General features: G+C 45.8%; 1 protein-coding gene across 1 annotated transcript in view; it reads left to right on the top strand.

Annotated features, from left to right (window-relative positions):
- The window catches only part of DAB2IP (DAB2 interacting protein), a 224,283-nt gene that overhangs the window by 24,092 nt on the left and 180,614 nt on the right, over positions 1-19,577 (top strand). Inside the window, exon 2 of the mRNA XM_077835916.1 lies at positions 13,804-13,922. Coding sequence (XP_077692042.1) covers positions 13,804-13,922 — 119 coding nt within the window. The remainder of the gene's footprint in view (positions 1-13,803; positions 13,923-19,577) is intronic.

The following is a 19,577-nucleotide window of genomic DNA, read 5'->3' on the forward strand; positions in this document are numbered from 1 at the left end:
AAACTGTGGTATCAAGAGTGTGTGTCAGGAAGATGCTGATGGAATGCTAGCTGGGAATATTGGCTTGGAAATGTTTTGATTTCTGCATGGCACATAAGAGACCATCCACCCCATCCTATTTCTTGGTCTCTCAGTTGTAGGTTCCAGTAGGGCTGACTTTTCTGCAAGTTGTTATAAATTTAATATAAATTGTTAAAGTTAGTGCTTGAGGGAAAACCACTGTGAGCCCAACAAGGGTGAACTCCTGAGCTTCATGTAATAGTGCTCTCTCTGCCTGTCTTGCTGATGGGGGTTGCCAGGTATCTGGTTTTTTACCAGAATGCCTGGTCGAAAAGGGACCTAAGTGGCTCTGATTGGTACCACTGACTGGGCCGTTAGAAGTCCGGTTGGCGGCGCAGCGGGGGCCCAGGGCTAAGGCAAGCTCCCTGCCTGCCCTAGCTCCATGTGGCTCCCAGAAATGGCCACCAGATCCCTGCCCACCCCAGCATCTAGGGGCCGCAGGGAAGTGCCACACGCTGCCCTTGCCCTGGGTACCGACTCCACAGCTCCCAATGGGAGCTGCAGTGGGCGGTGCCTGCGGGTGCGAAGGCAACAAGCACTGCTCAGAGCCACCTGGCCACCCATTCACCCAGAGGCCACAGGGACCTGGCAGCCACTTCCTCAGAGCCGGGGTAAGCACTGCTGGGATCCTGCACCCCAAACCCCTGGCCCAGCCCGGAGCTGCCTCCTGCACCCCAAACCCCTCATCTCTGGCCCCAGCCCGGAGCTGCCTCCTGCACCCCAAACCCCAACCTCCTGCCCCAGCCCAGTGAAAGCCTGCTTCAGTCACTAAGGAGCTTCACGCCTCACTCCTTTGGCCTTCTCTTCGCAGACAGGGGGGAAGAATGACCTTTTTCAGAGCCCAGAGGATTGGCTCTTCCCTGGATGTGCTCAGCACTGCGTGTGGGCAGCCGTAGGCAGCGGCACCTGTCCCAACAGCGCCCGTTACTGGGCGCTGCAGAGGAAGGTGTGAGCTGCCACAGCATGTGTGACTGCGTGACTCTGTGCTAGGGTAAGGGCAGATTCCTTTTGGCGGGGTGCTGACCGATTAATACCATGTAGCATGAGGATGGTGAACTCTGTCTAATCTGTCTCTGGTAGTTCTAACATACCTGTTACCATGATCACTCCACCTAGCCAGTGTACTGGTAGATGCTGTCCTTATTCATAGTTTACTAATCTGTTTGCTTCCATCTCCTGCTGCAGCAAATTCCATAGACTGTTACTGTGTGTGTGTTTTCTGATTATCCTTTTTAAACAGCTGCCCCTTTTTCTTGCATTAGCGTGGAGGCTTCATAGCCAGGTTGTATCTTTTTTTTTTTTAACGTTAAACTTTGTATTAAAGAAACTGAGTAGCACCAGCTAGAACTGAGCATCGTTTCAGCAGGATCAGGATCTATCCAGCTTCCCCTAACAGATTTCTGCCAAGGCACCTCACTCTTGACCTTCAGCATCTCCTGGTGTTCTGTTTCTGAGCCCCTACATTCTCCCATAATGTACATGAAACTTCTGCTTTTCCAGTCTTAACTGTCATTCATGTGAGACTGCGCAGCGCTTTCTGCGATGTGACCAAATGTCTGTTGGGGGCTACAATGAAACCATGACACTCACCTTTAGCCTGTGACTCAAGCCAAGATATTAATCTCTATGGGCCACATTCATTGTTGGCGTAAGCAGGTACAACCCCACTTGCTTCAGTGGAGTTTCTTTGAGTCATAAATTCTAAGACTGGAAGGGACCACTATGATCAGTCTGACCTGCATAATACAGGCCATAGAACGTCTCCAAAATAATTCCTCTTTGAACTAGTGCATGCAGCTGCTTAAGTCCGATGCTTTGCCTAACCAGCAAGAGCAGTAACTGCATCCTCTGTCTCATCCATTCATGGCTCTTATACAAGTGCTGTTTTCTAGTAACAACGACCTCTCTCAATCAAATGCGTCTCAGTGACCTATCTGATTCCAGTCACATAAGGCAGCTCACCAATCCATTGGTAGCTTTTTTCAGGCCTTCCTTTACCACACCCCATGGCAATCTGTTCCACAGAGCGTCACTGCTGCCATCTGTGTGCCCCAAGAATGGGCAGTGGTGCGGGCATGGCACTTTGGCATGATGGACCTTTGCAACTCCCCTCTTACACCTTGCTTTCTGCATCGTCCATTTGCAATTGAAATTGAAAGTCTAGTAAATGGATCCCTGTAGGGTGCTTCCTTTTGGGCTGAAGACAATTTCATCTGAAGAGATGTCTGGCTACATGTAATAGACCAAATCTCCTGGAGGAAATGTTCCCTTACTGCTTATTTACTATTCTGCTCAAACATGTTCTGTCTCCTGGTGTTTTGTTTGTACCGGGAGAAGCCTGGGAATTGTGACTGGTCAGTTTCAGTGTGCCAAACTTTACCTCATAGCAAGGGAATATCCTGATTCTTGGGAAAAGTTGTAAGATTGTCATTTGGAATCAACACTTGCTGATTGACAGCTCCAGGCTTGCGGTGCAGGAAAGGAAGCTGTTTTGTTTGCATTTTGTGCCTGCTTTCCCCTTTTGGAATGAACTGTGTGGCTCTAGGGTGCAGGAAAAGTCCCAGGTTAAGAGGCCTGTGGTCTGTTTTTTCCCACATGATGGAGACACCAGCCTGCTTCTCCCTGCCAGTTAACTGCAGCTCTAATCTAGAGGGACCCATCTGGAGGGATGAGAGGTTTATTTGGTCTCCTACTTAGAATCTCAAACTCCACTCAATAACAGTTGGATTAGTAACCGCCTTTAGGGTGCGTCTGCACGGCAGTCAGAGGCGTTACTGCAGCGTGTGTAGACATACCCGAGTTAGCTTTGATCTAGCTTGCGCCAAGAGTGACGGCAGCGAAGCTGCTGCAGCGTGGGCTGCACAAGCCTGTCGGGGACCTTGTGAGCTGCTGCTGCCGCAGGTATTATTTGAGCCGGCTAGATCAGAGCTAGCTGGGGGATGTCTGCAGTCCTACCTCGCCCTGCAGCGGAGACAGACCCTCAGGGGCTCCTGACGTGGGCTGGCTTTGAGGGGTATGTCTTTATTATTTCCATAGCACCAGCTGCTGTCGGTGCCTTATAGACGAGTAAGAAGAGCAAGCTCCTGCCTCAAATAGATACAAAGAGAACCTGGACCAAGGGCAGAGACAAGGATACCAGCGCGATCAAGGGGCAGCGATAGCAGAGGTGGGATGAAGTTCAGCACCTGTCGTGGCCATGCCATTGCTTTGCTTGGATTTCTGTTTGTTGACGATGATTTGTTTTTAAAGGAGTAAAAATATTCAGGGCCCTGATTTCATGCCAGTTCGCCAAGGAAAGCGCTAAGGAGTGCAGTGCTCTGAATCCCCACTCTGCTGGCTCTGTGGAACGGAAGAAGAGTCCCAAAGCTGCTAACGTGGGCCTGATTGTGAAAGGTGATCTGCATGCTCCTTTTGACTTTGGGGTGGGGGAGATGGTGCTCAGCACCTCAGAAGAGGCACTCAGCATCTCACCAGGATCAAGCCCCTGTAGTCACCAGAAAGTGACGTGGTGTGCGTGTTGAGAGCTCAGCTCATCTAGCACCAAAGATGATGAGTCACAGCAGCAAAAAGTTTGACAAAGGCAGTTTCTTCTTTGTGAGAACCAGCACACTGTGTCTGCGAAGAGGCTGTTTCGCCCTGGCATGGTACTTTCCTGGGCGATGCCTTCTCTGATTGCTCTTCGTTTCTGTTCTTCAAGGTCACTCTCATAGTAGTTCCTGCATCGTTCATTGCTGATTGCCCAATTACCCTGCTCCTACCTTCCTTGGGAATATTTCTCTGCCTTGTGCGGCTGTGAAATGTTGGCGGTATGCTAATCGTGGACCAGAGAACAAACAGTGCAGGGCAGGGTTGTTTTTGTTTCAATAGAAGAACAGAAGAGGCCAAATTGAAGACCCAGGTGATCCCTCCCTAGTGAGTGCCTCAGGATGCAGTCCGCACTCTGTCTGCTCCCGGCAGGATCTTTCTCTGTCGATCCAGATTCTTGTATTGCCACCGCTCCTCAGTGTGTGTGAACACCTCCGCTGTGTAACCGAGCAGCCCTTCAGCACTACCCAAGGAGTGCAGCCATGGACTTGATTGCTCCAGTATAAGGCCTTGGCTTGCCTGAACTTTTCACAGTGACCCGCACCTTCCTGGAGGAAAGATGAAGAGCACAGAGCACACTTAGCTTGTCCAATCCATGACTAGTATGAGGTGTGACAGCTGAGTGTGAGTACTTAGGAGGTGGCCAGGCCAAGACAAGAGGGGCATTATTTCCCGATGCAGAGGGAAAGGTGCAATGGAATGAAATTGAGCAGAGGAACGTTTAGGCTGAAGATCAAGAAAAGTCCCTGGGGGAGGGTGAATGTACTGGCAGGAATATATTTTATTTATTTGGTGAATGCAGTCAGTCAAGCCAAGCCAGAGTGTTCTTATCTATGATGTTCAAGGCACGAAGACCTCTGGGAAGTGGAGTCATTTTGGAGTCCTCAACAATGTGTGTCATGGTTTGTGGCAGGGAGAGCCTGTTAAAGGGGAGTCCTCTCCCTAAAGTGCAGTGGAACACCTAGGCCTGGGACACTTAAAGCAGGATGGAGCAGAGCACTGGAGAATAGGCTGTAAACCGCAACCATGCCTTAGCTGGAGGTGGACAGGGACAAAATGTGACCTGCTAGAGTTTTTCTTTCTCTTTCCTGTGTGATTGAATGATACTTGCCTGCATTAAAATCCCCAGCCTCCTGATTAACCCCTGCTCGTTCTCACTAAATGTTCCCAGTCTTGTGGTCCTGGCTAGACCCAAGCTGGCTCCTAGGTGCCTTTTCCTCCAATTTTTCCAATGGACTGATCTAAGTATTTCAATGACGGTGCAAATTGTATTTAATCTCTTGTCATACAAGGGCATTGTTGCTAGGCAACCTTTAACAAGCTGCACTGTTTCTTGCATTCTGTGACTGCTTTGTGGCCTGACTCACAAATATACACGTCTGTGCACTCCCATGTTGTGTGTCAATGTCTGCCCAGGTGCTCTGCATGCCAGGGCCCACGCCTGGCAAGAGTGTGGAGTGATGGGTCTTTGACCTGCCATGATAAGCATCTGTCACTGGACACATGGAATGTTCCTGGAAATATTTTCTCATGCTATTGGCTTTCATCCTAAGCCCTCGTGTGTATGGGGGAGAGAGAGAGAGGCTTTCCTGGTCCCCTTTGGACACAGATATATTAACATTCCATGGGTCATTGCAACTTGGTTCTGCATGGATGGACTCTGCTTTCCCTAGTCACCTGGCATAAGTGCCCCTCACTTCACCTCAGATGGACATTCCTCTATGGGTTTACAGGGTGGCTGGGAATAGCAGCTGAGGTAGGTACATGAAAGCATGAAAAGATAAATCTGAGATCTTGCCACCCTCTTGCGTGTGTACAGGTTTTCTGCTTTCTGCAAGGGTTGTGCATATGGCTGTCTTAATAGATACACTAGTCATTTGACCAGGAGAAGTGTGTATTTTTCTCCTTTTGAGCTCTGATCCCTAATGCTCTGTTGACTTGTGAAGGGTTCTCCCCAGGACCCAGTGCCATACATGCTAGGCAGACTCTCTCGATCAGCACGAGCCGGGCATTGTGATGCAATCTGAATCTGAGAGGTCCTCACCTGAGAAGTTTGCAAGGATAACTTGTAAGGTTAACTTTGTGGGAATTTTCATGTAGCTGGTGACACCTGGATTTCTCAGGTGAGGCTATGACTGATGTTTCTCTCTACACTATTCATTAATATGCCTATGCAAAAATGGCATATGCAGAGAATGCACACTCTCAGGCAGGTGACTCGACAGAGGCTGTCTGCTTTTTAAATTCATGAATTGAGCCCTTTGTCACTTCTGACAGGAATAGAATTGGATGACAGTGACAGGGGAACAGATTTTTAGCTTACAAGTTTAAATCGAAAGAGCCAACAGTAATAAATGATATATGATCTATTCAAAAGAGTATCCCCCAGATTCTAAACAAATATAAAGGCACTTGATCTCTGAAGGTTACTTCTATACATGAAATTCACTTGCTTACTTGTATCAATTAAAGGAGTCTGCTTTATGGCTTGCTTTCCCCCCCTCAGACTTGCAGGAGAAACTTTTCACTCTTGAACTTTCTGTTGGTTTTATCTTTTATCTTTGTGCTCACTGGTGGAGTTGAATACAGACATGTTCTACAAGGCAATGGTGGAGTTGTACACTGGGTATCTTTGTCATGGTAACGAGGAAATATTGAATACTGCCCAGGAAAAAGCTTTCATTTTATTTCAAATTCTGAAGATCACAAAGATAACTCACTTGTTTGTCCACTGAAACTAATAATACTTTGCATTTCTCTAGCATCTTCCATCTGAGAATCTCCAGCTGCTTCACAACACAAATATTAATGAACTTGTCTTTGCAGCATCCAGACAGTTCTCCATAGTGCTGATTTTGTTTCCGTCTCGCTTTATAATACCAATATCCAGCACTAGAGGTTGGATGGTGTCATTTCAGTGAGCCACTGTTATCTCATGAAGGCTGCCATCTTCTGTTTCAGAAAATAAGATTTAACTTAAAAAGCAAACAAAACAGTTAAGTCTTTGGTCCTTATGCTTGTGAAGAAAACATTAATGTGATTCAAGCATAAACTGGCATGTTCACCTGAGTCTCCAGACAGCAACACGATAGCTCTAAAAAGTGTGAACTGCCTATATTCATTTCATATTCATGTTAACTCTGAAGTATAATGATGGCAATTACATGTCAGTATTTCATGGTTGATTGGTGTGCCAGAAAAGTGAAAGGCAATAATAATTTGAAGTTCTGTTGTGAGTGAGGTCTTGTTTTGGTGTCTCATGTGGGTGGAACTTGGTTTGAGCATGGAGCTTTTTTTTCTCAGTAGAGTTTAGAAGAGTATCCCCATTTTTTAGCTGTAATTTGATCGCTTCCTATCATGTATTTCAGTACCTTTTGCAAACATCATCCACTAATTTAGCTTCAAAGTAGGTTATTACTTATTCCTATTTTATTATCATTTTGTATTGTGGTAGTACCAAGAGTCCCAGCCATGCCCCGAACCCTATTGTGCTAGGTGATGTACGAACCCAGAACAAAAAGATGGTCTACGCCCCAAACAACTTAAATCTTTGTAAGGAGCTGAGATACTCAGAGACCAAAGTGCCTGAACATAATATCAGGTTTCAGAGTAACAGCCGTGTTAGTCTGTATTCGCAAAAAGAAAAGGAGTACTTGTGGCACCTTAGAGACTAACCATTTATTTGAGCATAAGCTTTCGTGAGCATCTGATGAAGTGAGCTGTAGCTCACGAAAGCTTATGCTCAAATAAATTGGTTAGTCTCTAAGTTGCCACAGGTACTCCTTTTCTTTTTTTGAACATAATATAAGTCTCCAGAATAAAATGAGACCCAGCCAGACTGAGAGTTGCCCATGGTCATACAAGAAGTCTGGCATTTCAAGGACTAGACCTTGGGCTCATTCTCTACCTTAACCACCAGATCATCCATTTTCCCTAGAAACTGGACATCATGAGGTACAAAATAATAATGACAGGTAATCATTTATTTAAGACTGGGATTTTTCTATTTGCATGTGACACTTCAGCTGTGGTTGGCAATTTTATTACTGTGAGTAGCTAACACATTACAGAAGATCTTTGAAAAATACGTAGCGAGGTTTTACTTGAAGTCAACCATGAAACTAACACCAAACTAGGAAAAAATAAATCCAGTGGTTTCTCTGAACATGTCAGTTTATTGTTTACTGTGTGTGTGGCTTTTGGATGGGATAGAGGTCCTGTGTGCTGTCATAACATTTGTGAGAGACAAGACGGGCTCCTGCCTGGAGTAGACAGCAGGTGTTGGGCCTCCTGGGCTTGAGGGGAGAAGAGGCTGTGTAGGCCCAGCTATGGACCAGCTGTAGAAATGTGGGAATCTACAAAAAAAACTGCAGGGGCGATGCAGGCAAAGAGATATCACGTCGGTCAGCAGCAGTGCTGTGTGAAAGCCAAGGAACTGTGGCAGGTGTACCACAAGGCTAGGGAGGCCAACAGTTGATCTGATGGTGAGCTGCAGACCAGCCTTTCTTAGCATGAGCTGCATGCCATGTTTTGTGGAGATCCCACCAGCACTCCGCAGACTGCTGTGGATACCTGGGAGGAGCCCTAGACCAAGATCCCTGCCTGAAGAGTGAGAAACAGGAGAAGGGGGGCTAGGGAGTCCAGCTATGCCACAAGCCAGGACCAGTTTGAGACTCCACCACGGTCTACCCAGTCATACCAGCTGAGCATGGAGGTGTTCAATGAAGGGGAAGGAAGCTCAGGTCAGAGTGTGCATGTGTTTTCCCTAACAACCTTTAAATTTAAAGATGGCGCCCAGCCCAACATGACACAGGTATCGACTTCTCATTGTTTTGGGGTTTTTTGGATGAGAAGAGGTTGCAGTACAAAAATGGAGGTAGAGTTGGTATCTACTTTCTGTTCCCCTTTAGGGTTAGGTGGGGTTTGGGGGAGCGGGTGGGCCTGTGCAGCCATTCACATACATAGGGATGTCCCTTGTATCCTCCTGAGAGGTCTTGAAACTTTCACGGAGATATTCTACAATCCTCTCTTGAAGACGTCTAGGGGTAGCTGCCTTATTTCTTCCTCTGCAGTAGGATGCTTTCCCATGCCACGCTGCGATGACATACAGGCCCGGCCGGTTTCGGGATGCTGGTAGCAGTTATGCACTCTGTGCCTTTTGTTACACTCAGGAGTGAGATTTCAGCTAAAAACACCACTGCCTGGGCAAAACAGTCAATATTCAGTGTCTCCCCCATCCCTTGTGAAAGGAGAGCTCGGACTTCATGCTTGTCTTCCTAAATTTCTTCACCTGCCTGTGGGGTCTTAACTGCTTATGAATAAGCTTTGTCCAAAGGTGTAGGGAGAAGGAACCCAGATCACATCCAGATTAACTGTCCTGTTTTGAAGTTTGCCTGTCTTGTTTTCAGAGGCGGGGCGGTGGATTCAGCAGCAGATAAGGGTAGCAGCCATTCCTCAAAGGAAATGTTTGTTTCTTCCCCCCCCCCCCCCCCCCCCCCCCCCCCCCCCCCCGCCATCTTATCATTTCAATCTCCTGTCTGGATTAGGGCAGTTGTGTTCCAGAAGTGAGTCTGTGTTTAGGGAGACAAACCAAGAACAGCCAAGCCCCTTCCACTTGCAAAAGTTGAATTGCTTAGCTGCAGAGCAGGGAACCTGGACATCTTTTTATTTCTAGGCTATGGAGCACTGTGCCTGAGCTCCCTGTACAGGTGTTGGAACAGAGCAACTCTCCGGGCAGCTTTCAGGTGGCGCTGCAGACTACATCTGGCCAGAGTGGCTGCCTCTGCCCCGAAAAAAAGATCACTTCTTGAGTGGAGGGAGCGTCCACAAGCTCTTAACCCTTTCACTGCTGCTTTGCAGGTCAAGCTGATGGAACTAGTTCATCTGGCAGCATTGGAAAGGTATTTCTTTGCTGTACCCGCTCATGTCCATCACCATTAAAGAGATTATTTATACACTAAATGCTGCTTTTTCCCATCCTGACAAGGCCTGATAAGAGTCTAGGGCAGCAGCTGTGTTGGCCATGGAGGAAGTACTGTTCTGTCATGTGCTGAGCACTCTCAGCGCAGTGCAGGATAGGGCCCTGAGTTTGGCCATATGTACATCTTAAACAGAGCTTTCCATCCAGTTAAGAATTCCTCTAATAAAAGACCAGAAAGAGCATACCTAGGTGTCACGCAAGGGCAAGAAGCTTGGTGGTTTGGTGTGTGTGTTGGGGAAAGCCGGTTGGTATGGCATTATGGAAGGGGCTTGTTGGCACATCAGGCTAGTGCACTTGCCATTTGTCACTGGAGACATATGTTCAAATACTGGCATACGTTTCTAGCAAATTGTCTCCTTGGGTCGGGGGGTGTGTGTGTCTCTCTCTCTCTCTTCCACTCTCTCCCTCCCTCTCCCTACCTCCCTCCCTCCTGGAAGCCCCTCCCAACATCAGTGTAGCAGGTAATCTCCCTTCTGGAATAGCAGGAGTGTGCCACCAGGCTTGAGATGCATTGGCAGAGTGGTGGTGTGGGGAAATCCCTCTTTGCATAGCCCGTGCCAGGCTCTAGCTATGTCACCTGCCTGAAGTGCCAAGGAGGGAGACCAAGTCTTTGTTGTGCTGGAATTCTGCTGTCGATTTGTAAAGGGAAACTGCCAAAGAGGTGCATTGGCAGTTTTATGAAAACACTGAGCTCCTCTGGCCTTTCTGTAACGTCGGAGCTCAAGGAGTGCAAGTTGAATTATGTTGAGGAGGGGACTTATACAAGTTGTCGTTTCTGATGACTTTCTAGTGTGGCTGTTTCTGGAGGAATCCTTTGTTCTCCTTCAGCTTTCTGTGGATTGTCATTTGTATTATAGCCTATTAAACTGTCTTTGTGCTTCTGAATATTTAATCTATTTAAGATAATAGCACAGTGTTTCCTATCATTTATTTATTAGTACTAAATGCTGCCCACACTGAGGTAGAAATAGACCCTGCTCCAAAATACTCTCAATCTAAGATTTATAAACCACATACAGAGGCCAGCAGAATACTCTATTCTAACCACTAGGGACTCTCAAGGAGATTGTAGCAAGACTGGAGTAGAGGAGTAGTGGTGCTGGATGATGCAACTAGCATCCCCTGTAGAGAGCAGAGTTCAAATCTTGTCTATGGTCACCAGTGAAGATGAGATGGGTAGTCTTATTCTACTTGTTGTTATACCACAAAAGCATGGCAGACATGCCCAAGAAACCAATTCCTGTTTGTTCTCTCTTTTTTTTTTTCCTGGGGCAAGCCAGTTCCCCACTCTGGGTCTGTGTTACCCCATCTATAAAAATCAGAAATAATAGTTTCCCACTCTTGTGAAGTTCCTTATGTATGAACAACACACACTACGTAAGTTTACTGTGTTGTTATAATTTACCGGCATTAAAATCTCTGACATCTAATTCTCCCACTGAAGCTGCAATGAAAACTGAAAATGGCACAGTGTGTTCTCCTGCTGGTGGCGATGAATGTTAAAACAATGGGGAACAGAAGGAATGTAATGTCTTATTGCAATCTTCAATTTTAATTTCCAAGCCCTGCTCGAATCATCTAGCAATTGTCAAGATGTGAAATGTAAGATAGCGTGAGATGGCTGTGATCATTTGTTACAGAAAAATATGTTTGTTGCATTCTCAGTTCCCTGTCCAGAGTTAAAAGCTGTCACTGGATTTTAAAGAAGTGGCTTGATAAAGTTACGACATATAATATTTGTAGCTAGGCCTGCAGAGATAAAGGCAGTACAATCTCTTGCTTCTGGATTGAAGCCGGTTTGCCACAGGGGTTAGGGAAGAATGCAGAATTAGCCAGTTGCATTTTTCCCCTTTGTCCTTCCTCCAAAGCATCACATATTGGCTATTGCCCATACTAGGAGACCAGACTTGATGGACTGAGGGTCTGATCTGGTATGGCAGAAACTACAGTATGTCCAAGAGAAGGTTACTGGATCTTTTGGTTGCCTTGGAGGAAATAATGGTACGGAGAGGCTATGTTGGTGTAGCGAAATGCTTCTCCCTCCCTTTCAGAGCCCAGATACCCCACTCAGGCCAGTGATTATACAACTAGATTTAGACTGCTGTGTGGGCTAAATTCCCTTGGCTTTTCTCTGAGGTGAATTTCACTCTGTGTTTAAAGTTGGGTAACACACAAAAAGTCTGTTTCTCTGTGTGCTGGACAGGCAAGAGACTGTAGAGTGACATAGCAAATATGGGGATGTCTAAGGCATGCATGAAAGGATAAGTGGTCTGGCAAGGCTATGAGGCAATAGATGAGGGTATAACCTTTGAGACTTATTGTTTCGGGTTTTTTTAAAAAGACCCCCAGATTTGCTAGTGGGCTTCCTCTCGCTTCCCTGTTCCATAGAGAGCAAAATGCTATATTTTCCACAGCTCCAGTGCTTTCTGAAAGGGCCCTTACTGTCTTGTACATTTCTCTTGTAGCATAACCTGGTGACATGTTCTGCTATGGATGGTCTAGATAATACTTAGTCCTGAGTGAAGGGGACTGGACTAGATGACCTCTCGAGATTGCTTCCAGTTGATTCTATCCCCATTCCAATGAAACAAGTGGTTCTGAAAAAATGACTTGGCCTGTGAATACAGGTTACATGCCTCATTCATGGGTGAAATGGCCTTTGGGTGAATCTGAGTCACCTTTACCTGTCTGAATGTCTCTTTTTTGATACAGTTGCAAACTAGGTAGTTGCTTGTGAATCAGAAGCCTGCACACACTGCTCCAGGCAGTCCTGATACCCCAGGAACATCTTATCTGACCCATTGACACTGTTTGGGAATGGGTGTTTTTCTGAGAATGGACAAATTGAAGGTCTGTGTTTCATTTAGCTATACTTGGTTCTTCTCACAAGTCTCTTCTTGAGAGAGAGACTATTTACACTATGCAGGAGTGCATTTGTTTATATTCAGGAGTCTCCAGAGAGACCTAGAACCGGTTCCCAGGATTGGTTGGAAAAGTGGAATAGGCTCGAGCCTGGCATGGCTGAACATGCTCCATGGGCCCCAGGTGGGGGTACTGCCCCAATTTACTTGCAAGTGAGGTTCTACTCTCTCGTATGTCAGAATACTGGTTTGGGCTAAGCATGTCACCACCACCTCAGTGAGGATAGGACTGAGAAGAGGCACATGCTAGATCTCAGCTTGTGAAATAACGGCTATGACCATGTGTCCCAGAGAGTGGAATTGCTCTCTGGGCTCCTATGACCATGGTTTTGTTACTTTTAAATGTGTTGTTACCTTATGGCCACTATGCCAGTCCCCTCAGCCCTTCTCCCCTCCTGTAAGGGCTGGGCACCATAGCAACATGATTCTTTTATTGCCTTACGTTGCTCCAAGAGTAAATGTAACGTTCAGATTATGTTGGCCATTAACTCATAGCAATAAGCAAATAACACATTAGAAGCTTTGCTATTAAAATATTTAATGCTAGAGTTAAAGCACTGCGGTGACTGCTACTTATATTTCATAGGGGAGAGGGGAGGCACAGTGTATTTGCTCTCTGTCCAGCATAGGTCTCTCCTCTCTCTATGCAGGTACTGCCTGTAGGATGTGTATTTAGGTTACTCTAAAGCTGCACATTGTAGGAGTGGGGTGGGGGGAAGATATTTGGTGATACATTTAAAACAGCCTTGTCCAGTTCCACTCACCTGGAGCAAGCAATTGGGGTTTTTTGGACAGGTGAGTGAATTATTGTCAATCTCTTATTCCAATCGCGGTGGCATGGAGTGAGCGAGTCCTTGTGCCTGGCAGAGAGTCCTGGTAGCTGTGCCAGGCTGAGTCAAACAGAACCCCGAGTCCGAATGTTTCCTCTCGTTGGGAGTTGCAATATGCTAGTCTTGTCTCTCAGACAGTATTTTTATGTGAGCTGATGGTTGCCAAGGTAACAGAGGCTTAGGGGAGTCTCGCATCTACGTAGCTTGCTGGCCTCTGCAAGCGCTGGGAGCAGATGTTGGATGGAATCCTTGGAGTCGGGGCTGACAGCACGAACAATGCTTCCAGCAGTTGCAGCTGAAGGGTGCTGGAGAGACCAGTTTGCTTAGTCGTGCTTGGGTGCGAGGGAGCAGGTTAAGGGCTCGCTCTTTTTTTTTTTTTTTTTTTTGGGGGGGGGTTATAATTTAGTATTCTTGTCTCACCCCACAGGGGTTTCTCAGCCGTCGGCTTAAAGGCTCCATCAAAAGGACAAAGAGCCAGCCCAAGCTTGATAGGAACAGCAGCTTCCGGCACATTTTACCTGGCTTCAGGAGTGTGGACAATGAAAGGTAAGGGAACGCGTCGTGTGTGCGCGCGGTGGGGGGAGAGAGAATGAGGTTATTGATTTCCCTGGGCTTGCTAATACACTGCTCATCTCACTTGGAGCATAGGGCTAAATGTGCAGTAGAAGTGGGCTCATTTAATCACAGTGAGAGGAGATTTTAATTTGCAGGCGAGCATGCAATGCAAATCCACCCCTTTTAGGCTATCAGGATTAGAAACCCATCTAGTCTACTTTTTTTAATTTGATGATAAACTCTAAGCCCCTGCCCTGGCATGCAAATAGCTCATAGATGCAGCTGCAGAAGCATAGAGATGAGGCTGAGGGAGGGAGGTGCTGACAGGCTGTACTACATTGAGTATTACAGGGTCACACAACACTCTGCAGACAGCAATGTTTAACCATATCAACTTATCACGTCCACAAATCCCTCCTGCCTCTGGCCATCGACCCCCCTCAGTTACTGGGCTGGATCCATCGGATGCTTCTTCCTCCTGAGCTGTGACAAGAGCTTTCATTCGGAAGAGGGTTGTGCGGAATGTGCAGATGGATCAGAGGAAGCATTTGACATGGGATGGCTCGCAGGAGAGACCGATTAAAAACAAAATCAAAGGGGGTGAAATCCAGTTTTTATTCATTCTGAGCTGGAATGAGATGAGCCAGTGAGAGAGCCCTTTATCTGCTTTATAGATGTACATATGTGCGTGTTCATGTCTCTCTCACACTCACACACACAGAGTGATGCGTATTTCTATATGAACATATTTGTTTACTGACTCTCGCAGATCGAGGTCAGAGTTGGCTAACTCTGACTCTATGACCAATCATGGAAATGAACCAAATGTTTGCTTGCAAAAGAGGAACCTTTCAGCTTTAACGTGAATCTCAATAGAGAGTGACACAATAGGAAAAGAGAGCCAAGAAAACTCCATGTATGAAAAATAGCAATGACCAGATGCTAAGGATGATGTAGATCAACTGTTGGGAACATGTTGTAGCAATAGTGGCTTAAAATGTGGTGTAGTCTTTGCTTTGGAATCCGCTTTGTACTTCTGTTTTAAAAGCAATGACAACATTTTATTTTTGGCTTTATTTATTTGGGTAGGGAAACGGGTGTTAATTTTTGAAGCCCCATAAATGACAACAAGTGGTCTGTATTTTTCTTTGGTGCTGCCTACAGGCATCTCTCCTTCTAGAATCTGAAAGTGAAAGGGTTTTGCTGACCAGTGCAGTGCTGTATTCCGGAGGTTAGCAAATGGAGAAGATGAGCAGATTTGATGCCTCTGCTGAGATTTTCCCATGGACTCTAAGTAGGGCAGTGTGTTCTGCATGGAAGCCAAGGGAGTCTAGTTAGGCATCAGGGGACGTGCCTGTGTTTCTGCTGCTCTCAGAGGAAGAGCTGGCTGCATTAGACACAGTTTTCTCTAAAATGTACATCAAAAGTCTAGCTAGAAGGTTTGTTTCTCTGTGTGAATTAGTGACATGGGGGTGGGGACTTTACTGTTTGTCACCCCTGCAGGGCAGGTCAAGGACCCCAGAGTAATCACCACAAATTAGGACTTGTAACTTCCTTTCCCGTTCCCTTTTGTGGATAAGTCTCTCTCCCAGGGTGAGAGTCTTAGAGCTCTTGGGTTGTTAGTCTGCTGTCAGATACAAGCAGACCTTCCACAGCCTTCATATTGGCGGGTTCTTTGAGTGGCTGTTGTAGGTTTTCAGTGCAAGTCTTAAGGGATGGGGAGGAGTAGAAATGACATTCATTAGCAGTGAACACAGCCACAGGTAGTTGTGCATAGGAGAGTGAAGGAACTGAAAATGCAAGGACTTCTGTTAGTGCAGGCGTTGCCTCATAAACTTCACCTCCGGCCACATGCACTCGGGTTTGACTTGTAGGGGACCAGGCAGTGCTTTTTTTCCCTCTCGAATGCAAGTGCCCAGCCCGTTGAGCTTTGATAGTTAGGTCAGATCCACAATACTTGCTAATATCGTTTTGCATAGGACTAGGTTACCAAGCCTCCAGGATTGTCCTGGCATATCCAGGAATTGCAGATTAATCTTTAATTAAAGATTATGTCCTGTGATGAAACCTCCAGGAATACATCCAGCCAAAATTGGCAACCCTATGTAGGGTTTCAGAGTAGCAGCCGTGTTGGTCTGTATTCGCAAAAAGAAAAGGACTTGTGGCACCTTAGAGACTAACCAATTTATTTGAGCATAAGCTTTCGTGAGCTACAGCTCACTTAATCGGATGCATATTCCTTTTCTATGTAGGGTTGTCTTTGTCGACAGCTGTTCTCCTAGAGGTGAAAGAAATCTCTCAGCTGCATCTGCTGAGCCTCTCGGAGCCACACCCCAAGTTTTCTGTTATGACTGTTAACTTAATACTCTTGAAAGTTCCCATGTCTACAAAAAGCACAATATACTGAATTCTGTATATAACAAGACATGAAGGTTTCACACCATTCTTGCTCATTTTCCACACTGCTTCCTTGTGTTCCCTGTGACCTAAGAAGTGTTTCAGAGGAAGCAGCTTGGATCAGAACATTTTGCCTTTTAAACATTTTGTTGGTGACTCCATCTTGTATTCCAGGCTGATTCTCCTTCCTATCTGGTGTGAGAAGCTGAATAACCATACATTATTTGTGCGTACCAGGGCTTCATAGAATTTTGCTGGGAAAGAGATGCCATGGCAAAAGTGAGCAAAGCAATGGATACAGTCGAAATGTGTGTGTCTTAAATATTAGCCCTGGCAGATTATAGTTGAGTCTGTGTGTCAGCATCTCTGTTATGTATCATGAACCTTAGTTGCTTTTTTCCTTTGATTCTCACACATCTTCTCTATCCAGCTGTATATGGTACAAGTGAATAAATAGATAGTGTGTGCATGCAAGCACTCTGAGATTCAGCTAGCCAGAATACAATATAAGCATGACACACACACGTATAGTGCATACAGAGTCTGGATGTAAACGGATGAACCATATGTTTTCCTTTATATAAACAGCCATATGCATATGAACTTGAATACATTATTTAAATTGCAAAAAGCAAGTGGTTACCTACCACAATAGGGAGAAAGTCTGTGTGATGGGAGTTTTGTTACAAAACAAAACCAGGAACCATTATTAAACATGGGAAATGTTGGCAGAATGTCTCACTGGCACCGGTGCAGAACTGCCTTGTTAATTTTACAACAGTCTGGCTTTCATACTTTATATTGGCACAAAGAGAGAGGCCATGTTCTCCTGGACTGTCAGAGAGCTGGTCTTAGAGGAGGGATGACAGTTTTGACATGCCGGTTCTCTTCTTGGCTGGAGTTGAAATGGCATCTGCAAAGGTTCCACTTTCATATCCAGGCGTTTATTTGTGAAGTTGGACAGAGGGGTGGGTGTGTGCACAGAGCAATTGATCCTCAGGGAAATAAATTTTAATGAACTCTCAGTTGACCCCTTTTGATTGTTTTTTTCGTGCAGAATGTCTGAGGAATCCTTCAAAGTGCTGTGTAAAATATACCACAGACAGCCCATCAATGCATTAGCTTGTAGCAAAGATTTCCCATGTGCCTCGCTCTGTTGGGTTTTATGTTGTCTGGAGAGAGACGTGAATCAGTACCGGTCTGCCATTCTGTAGATCCGGACAAGGCACACTTCAGTCTTACGCTGAATTGAGTAAGTTGCGGTGGATAAAATCTGAGTTTTGCATGGTAGGTGCCAGCTCTTGCCATCCTTGCTCGTGCTGAAAATCCCCCCCTGATTTCTACTCCGTGTAAGAGTGGCAGAATCTGACCCAGTATGAGCAACTATTCATCAGGAGATGTGCATTAATCTGGTGCAATCAGATGCAAGGTATAAATGAAGGCTGTGGAATGAGCCTTCCTGTCCATTTGTTGGCTAGTCAAATTGCTCGTTAGCGGTAAAAGAGGGTTCAGTAAAAGCGGCTGCGGCTTGATTTATTACAGTGATGGACAAAGTTCTTATTGTGTAGTGCTGAATGTTTGTCTTTGTATCGGCCACTTTGGAATCTGCCACAAATCAAGCATTTGGCTAACATGTTCTCCTTAATTGGACCCCCCTTCTTCCTTTAAAATACGTGATGAGTTAGTGCTTAGGACAGGTCTGAGTCACAGAGAGTGGAGTTGGGTAGCTAAGGGGGAGGGGGATTGCTCTGCGGTAGTCATTAATTACTGTTGTTAGTTTATTTCCAATTGATTTTTATTATACTGACCTTTTGAAAAATATATTCGAAGAGAAGAAGACTCCCAGGAGTTGAGCCCTTTTACATGGGATTTCTTTTTGTTTTTTTTTTTTAGACTTAAGTTTATAAGCAATGTACCTGATCCTCATTCCTCTGAAATCAATGGGAAACCACCCTTGATCTCAGTGGGATCGGGCTGGGGCCCTCATTTAGAAGGGAAAACTGTGTGTCTGTGTTTTTTCTCTGATCACTGCTGTAATGACTGTTGACAGTGTCCTGAAGTCTGAGTGCTCTAACTCTCAGAAATGTATTGGCAGGGTCTGACTTCAGGAGCAAATGATAGTCCCTAGCTGTAGGGTTTCCTTTTAATTGAGGATTTTCAGGAGGATGAAGGAATGGATTTGCTGGTTTGGTCATCGAGAAATGGAGGACAAGAGTGCCCTCCGATAACTGGTGAGGCAGCCAAGCTTGCTAACACAAGTGTTGGCCCACTCGGTCTGTCTTGGAGCTAAATCACAATAAAATTGAGATAATTAACCATCTGTTGGCATGTGACATGCCTATGGCTTTCAACCTGACTCAAATGGACTGCCACGTCTCCCGTCTGGGATCTGTGCAAGACCCTTGTTCGGTCTCTCTAGTGTTCTTGGGAAACATCCCGTGAATGGCAAAGATCCTGTGTTGGGGTTTTGTCACAACAACAAAGGGTATTTTAAAAATATCCTCTGAATTCAGTGCTGTCCAGCATGCTGGATTCTCAGCCTGGCAGAAGGAAGTTCCCTTCCTTAGGAAGGGTGTAGCATGAGCAGCTGTGCTACATGTCTCTCAACCACACACCTCAACCTTAATTGGAAGGAGCCATGTCTAGAGTCCGTAGGTCTCCATGTTTTGTCCCAACTTTGTCTTCTCTGCTGAATTAACAAGGAAGCTGGCTGTGGCAGCTCTTTTCTTTGACGTGCCAACCCGTCCCCTGGAAGCTAGACTGAGCCCCAAACGCATTGCTTTGGGGCCCCCGGAGAGCCATCGGGTGCTGATAACTTTCAGTCTCTCCCAAGCTGGGGTGGATTTGAACTGGCAGCCTACAAATGAAACAGTCCAGTTTTTCTTTATGAACTCAACTCCAACTCCATGTTATCCTTTTACTTCAGTAAATTAAGTTTAATTCCTTTTAAAAAGAATAAACAAAAATCAAATTTAATTTACTGAATTAACAGACTAGCATAGAATCATAGAATATCAGGGTTGGAAGGGACCTCAGGAGGTCATCTAGTCCAACCCCTTGCTCAAAGCAGGACCAGTCCCCAACTAAACCATCCCAGCCAGGGTTTTGTCAAGCCTGACCTTAAAAATATCTAAGGAAGGAGATTCCACCACCTCCCTAGGTAACCCATTCCTGTGTTTCACCACCCTCCTAGTGAAAAAGTTTTTCTTAATATCCAACCTAAACCTCCCCCACTGCAACTTGAGACCA

The sequence above is a fragment of the Eretmochelys imbricata genome, chromosome 16 (genome assembly GCF_965152235.1).
Source record: "Eretmochelys imbricata isolate rEreImb1 chromosome 16, rEreImb1.hap1, whole genome shotgun sequence".
Lineage (NCBI taxonomy): Eukaryota > Metazoa > Chordata > Testudines > Cheloniidae > Eretmochelys > Eretmochelys imbricata.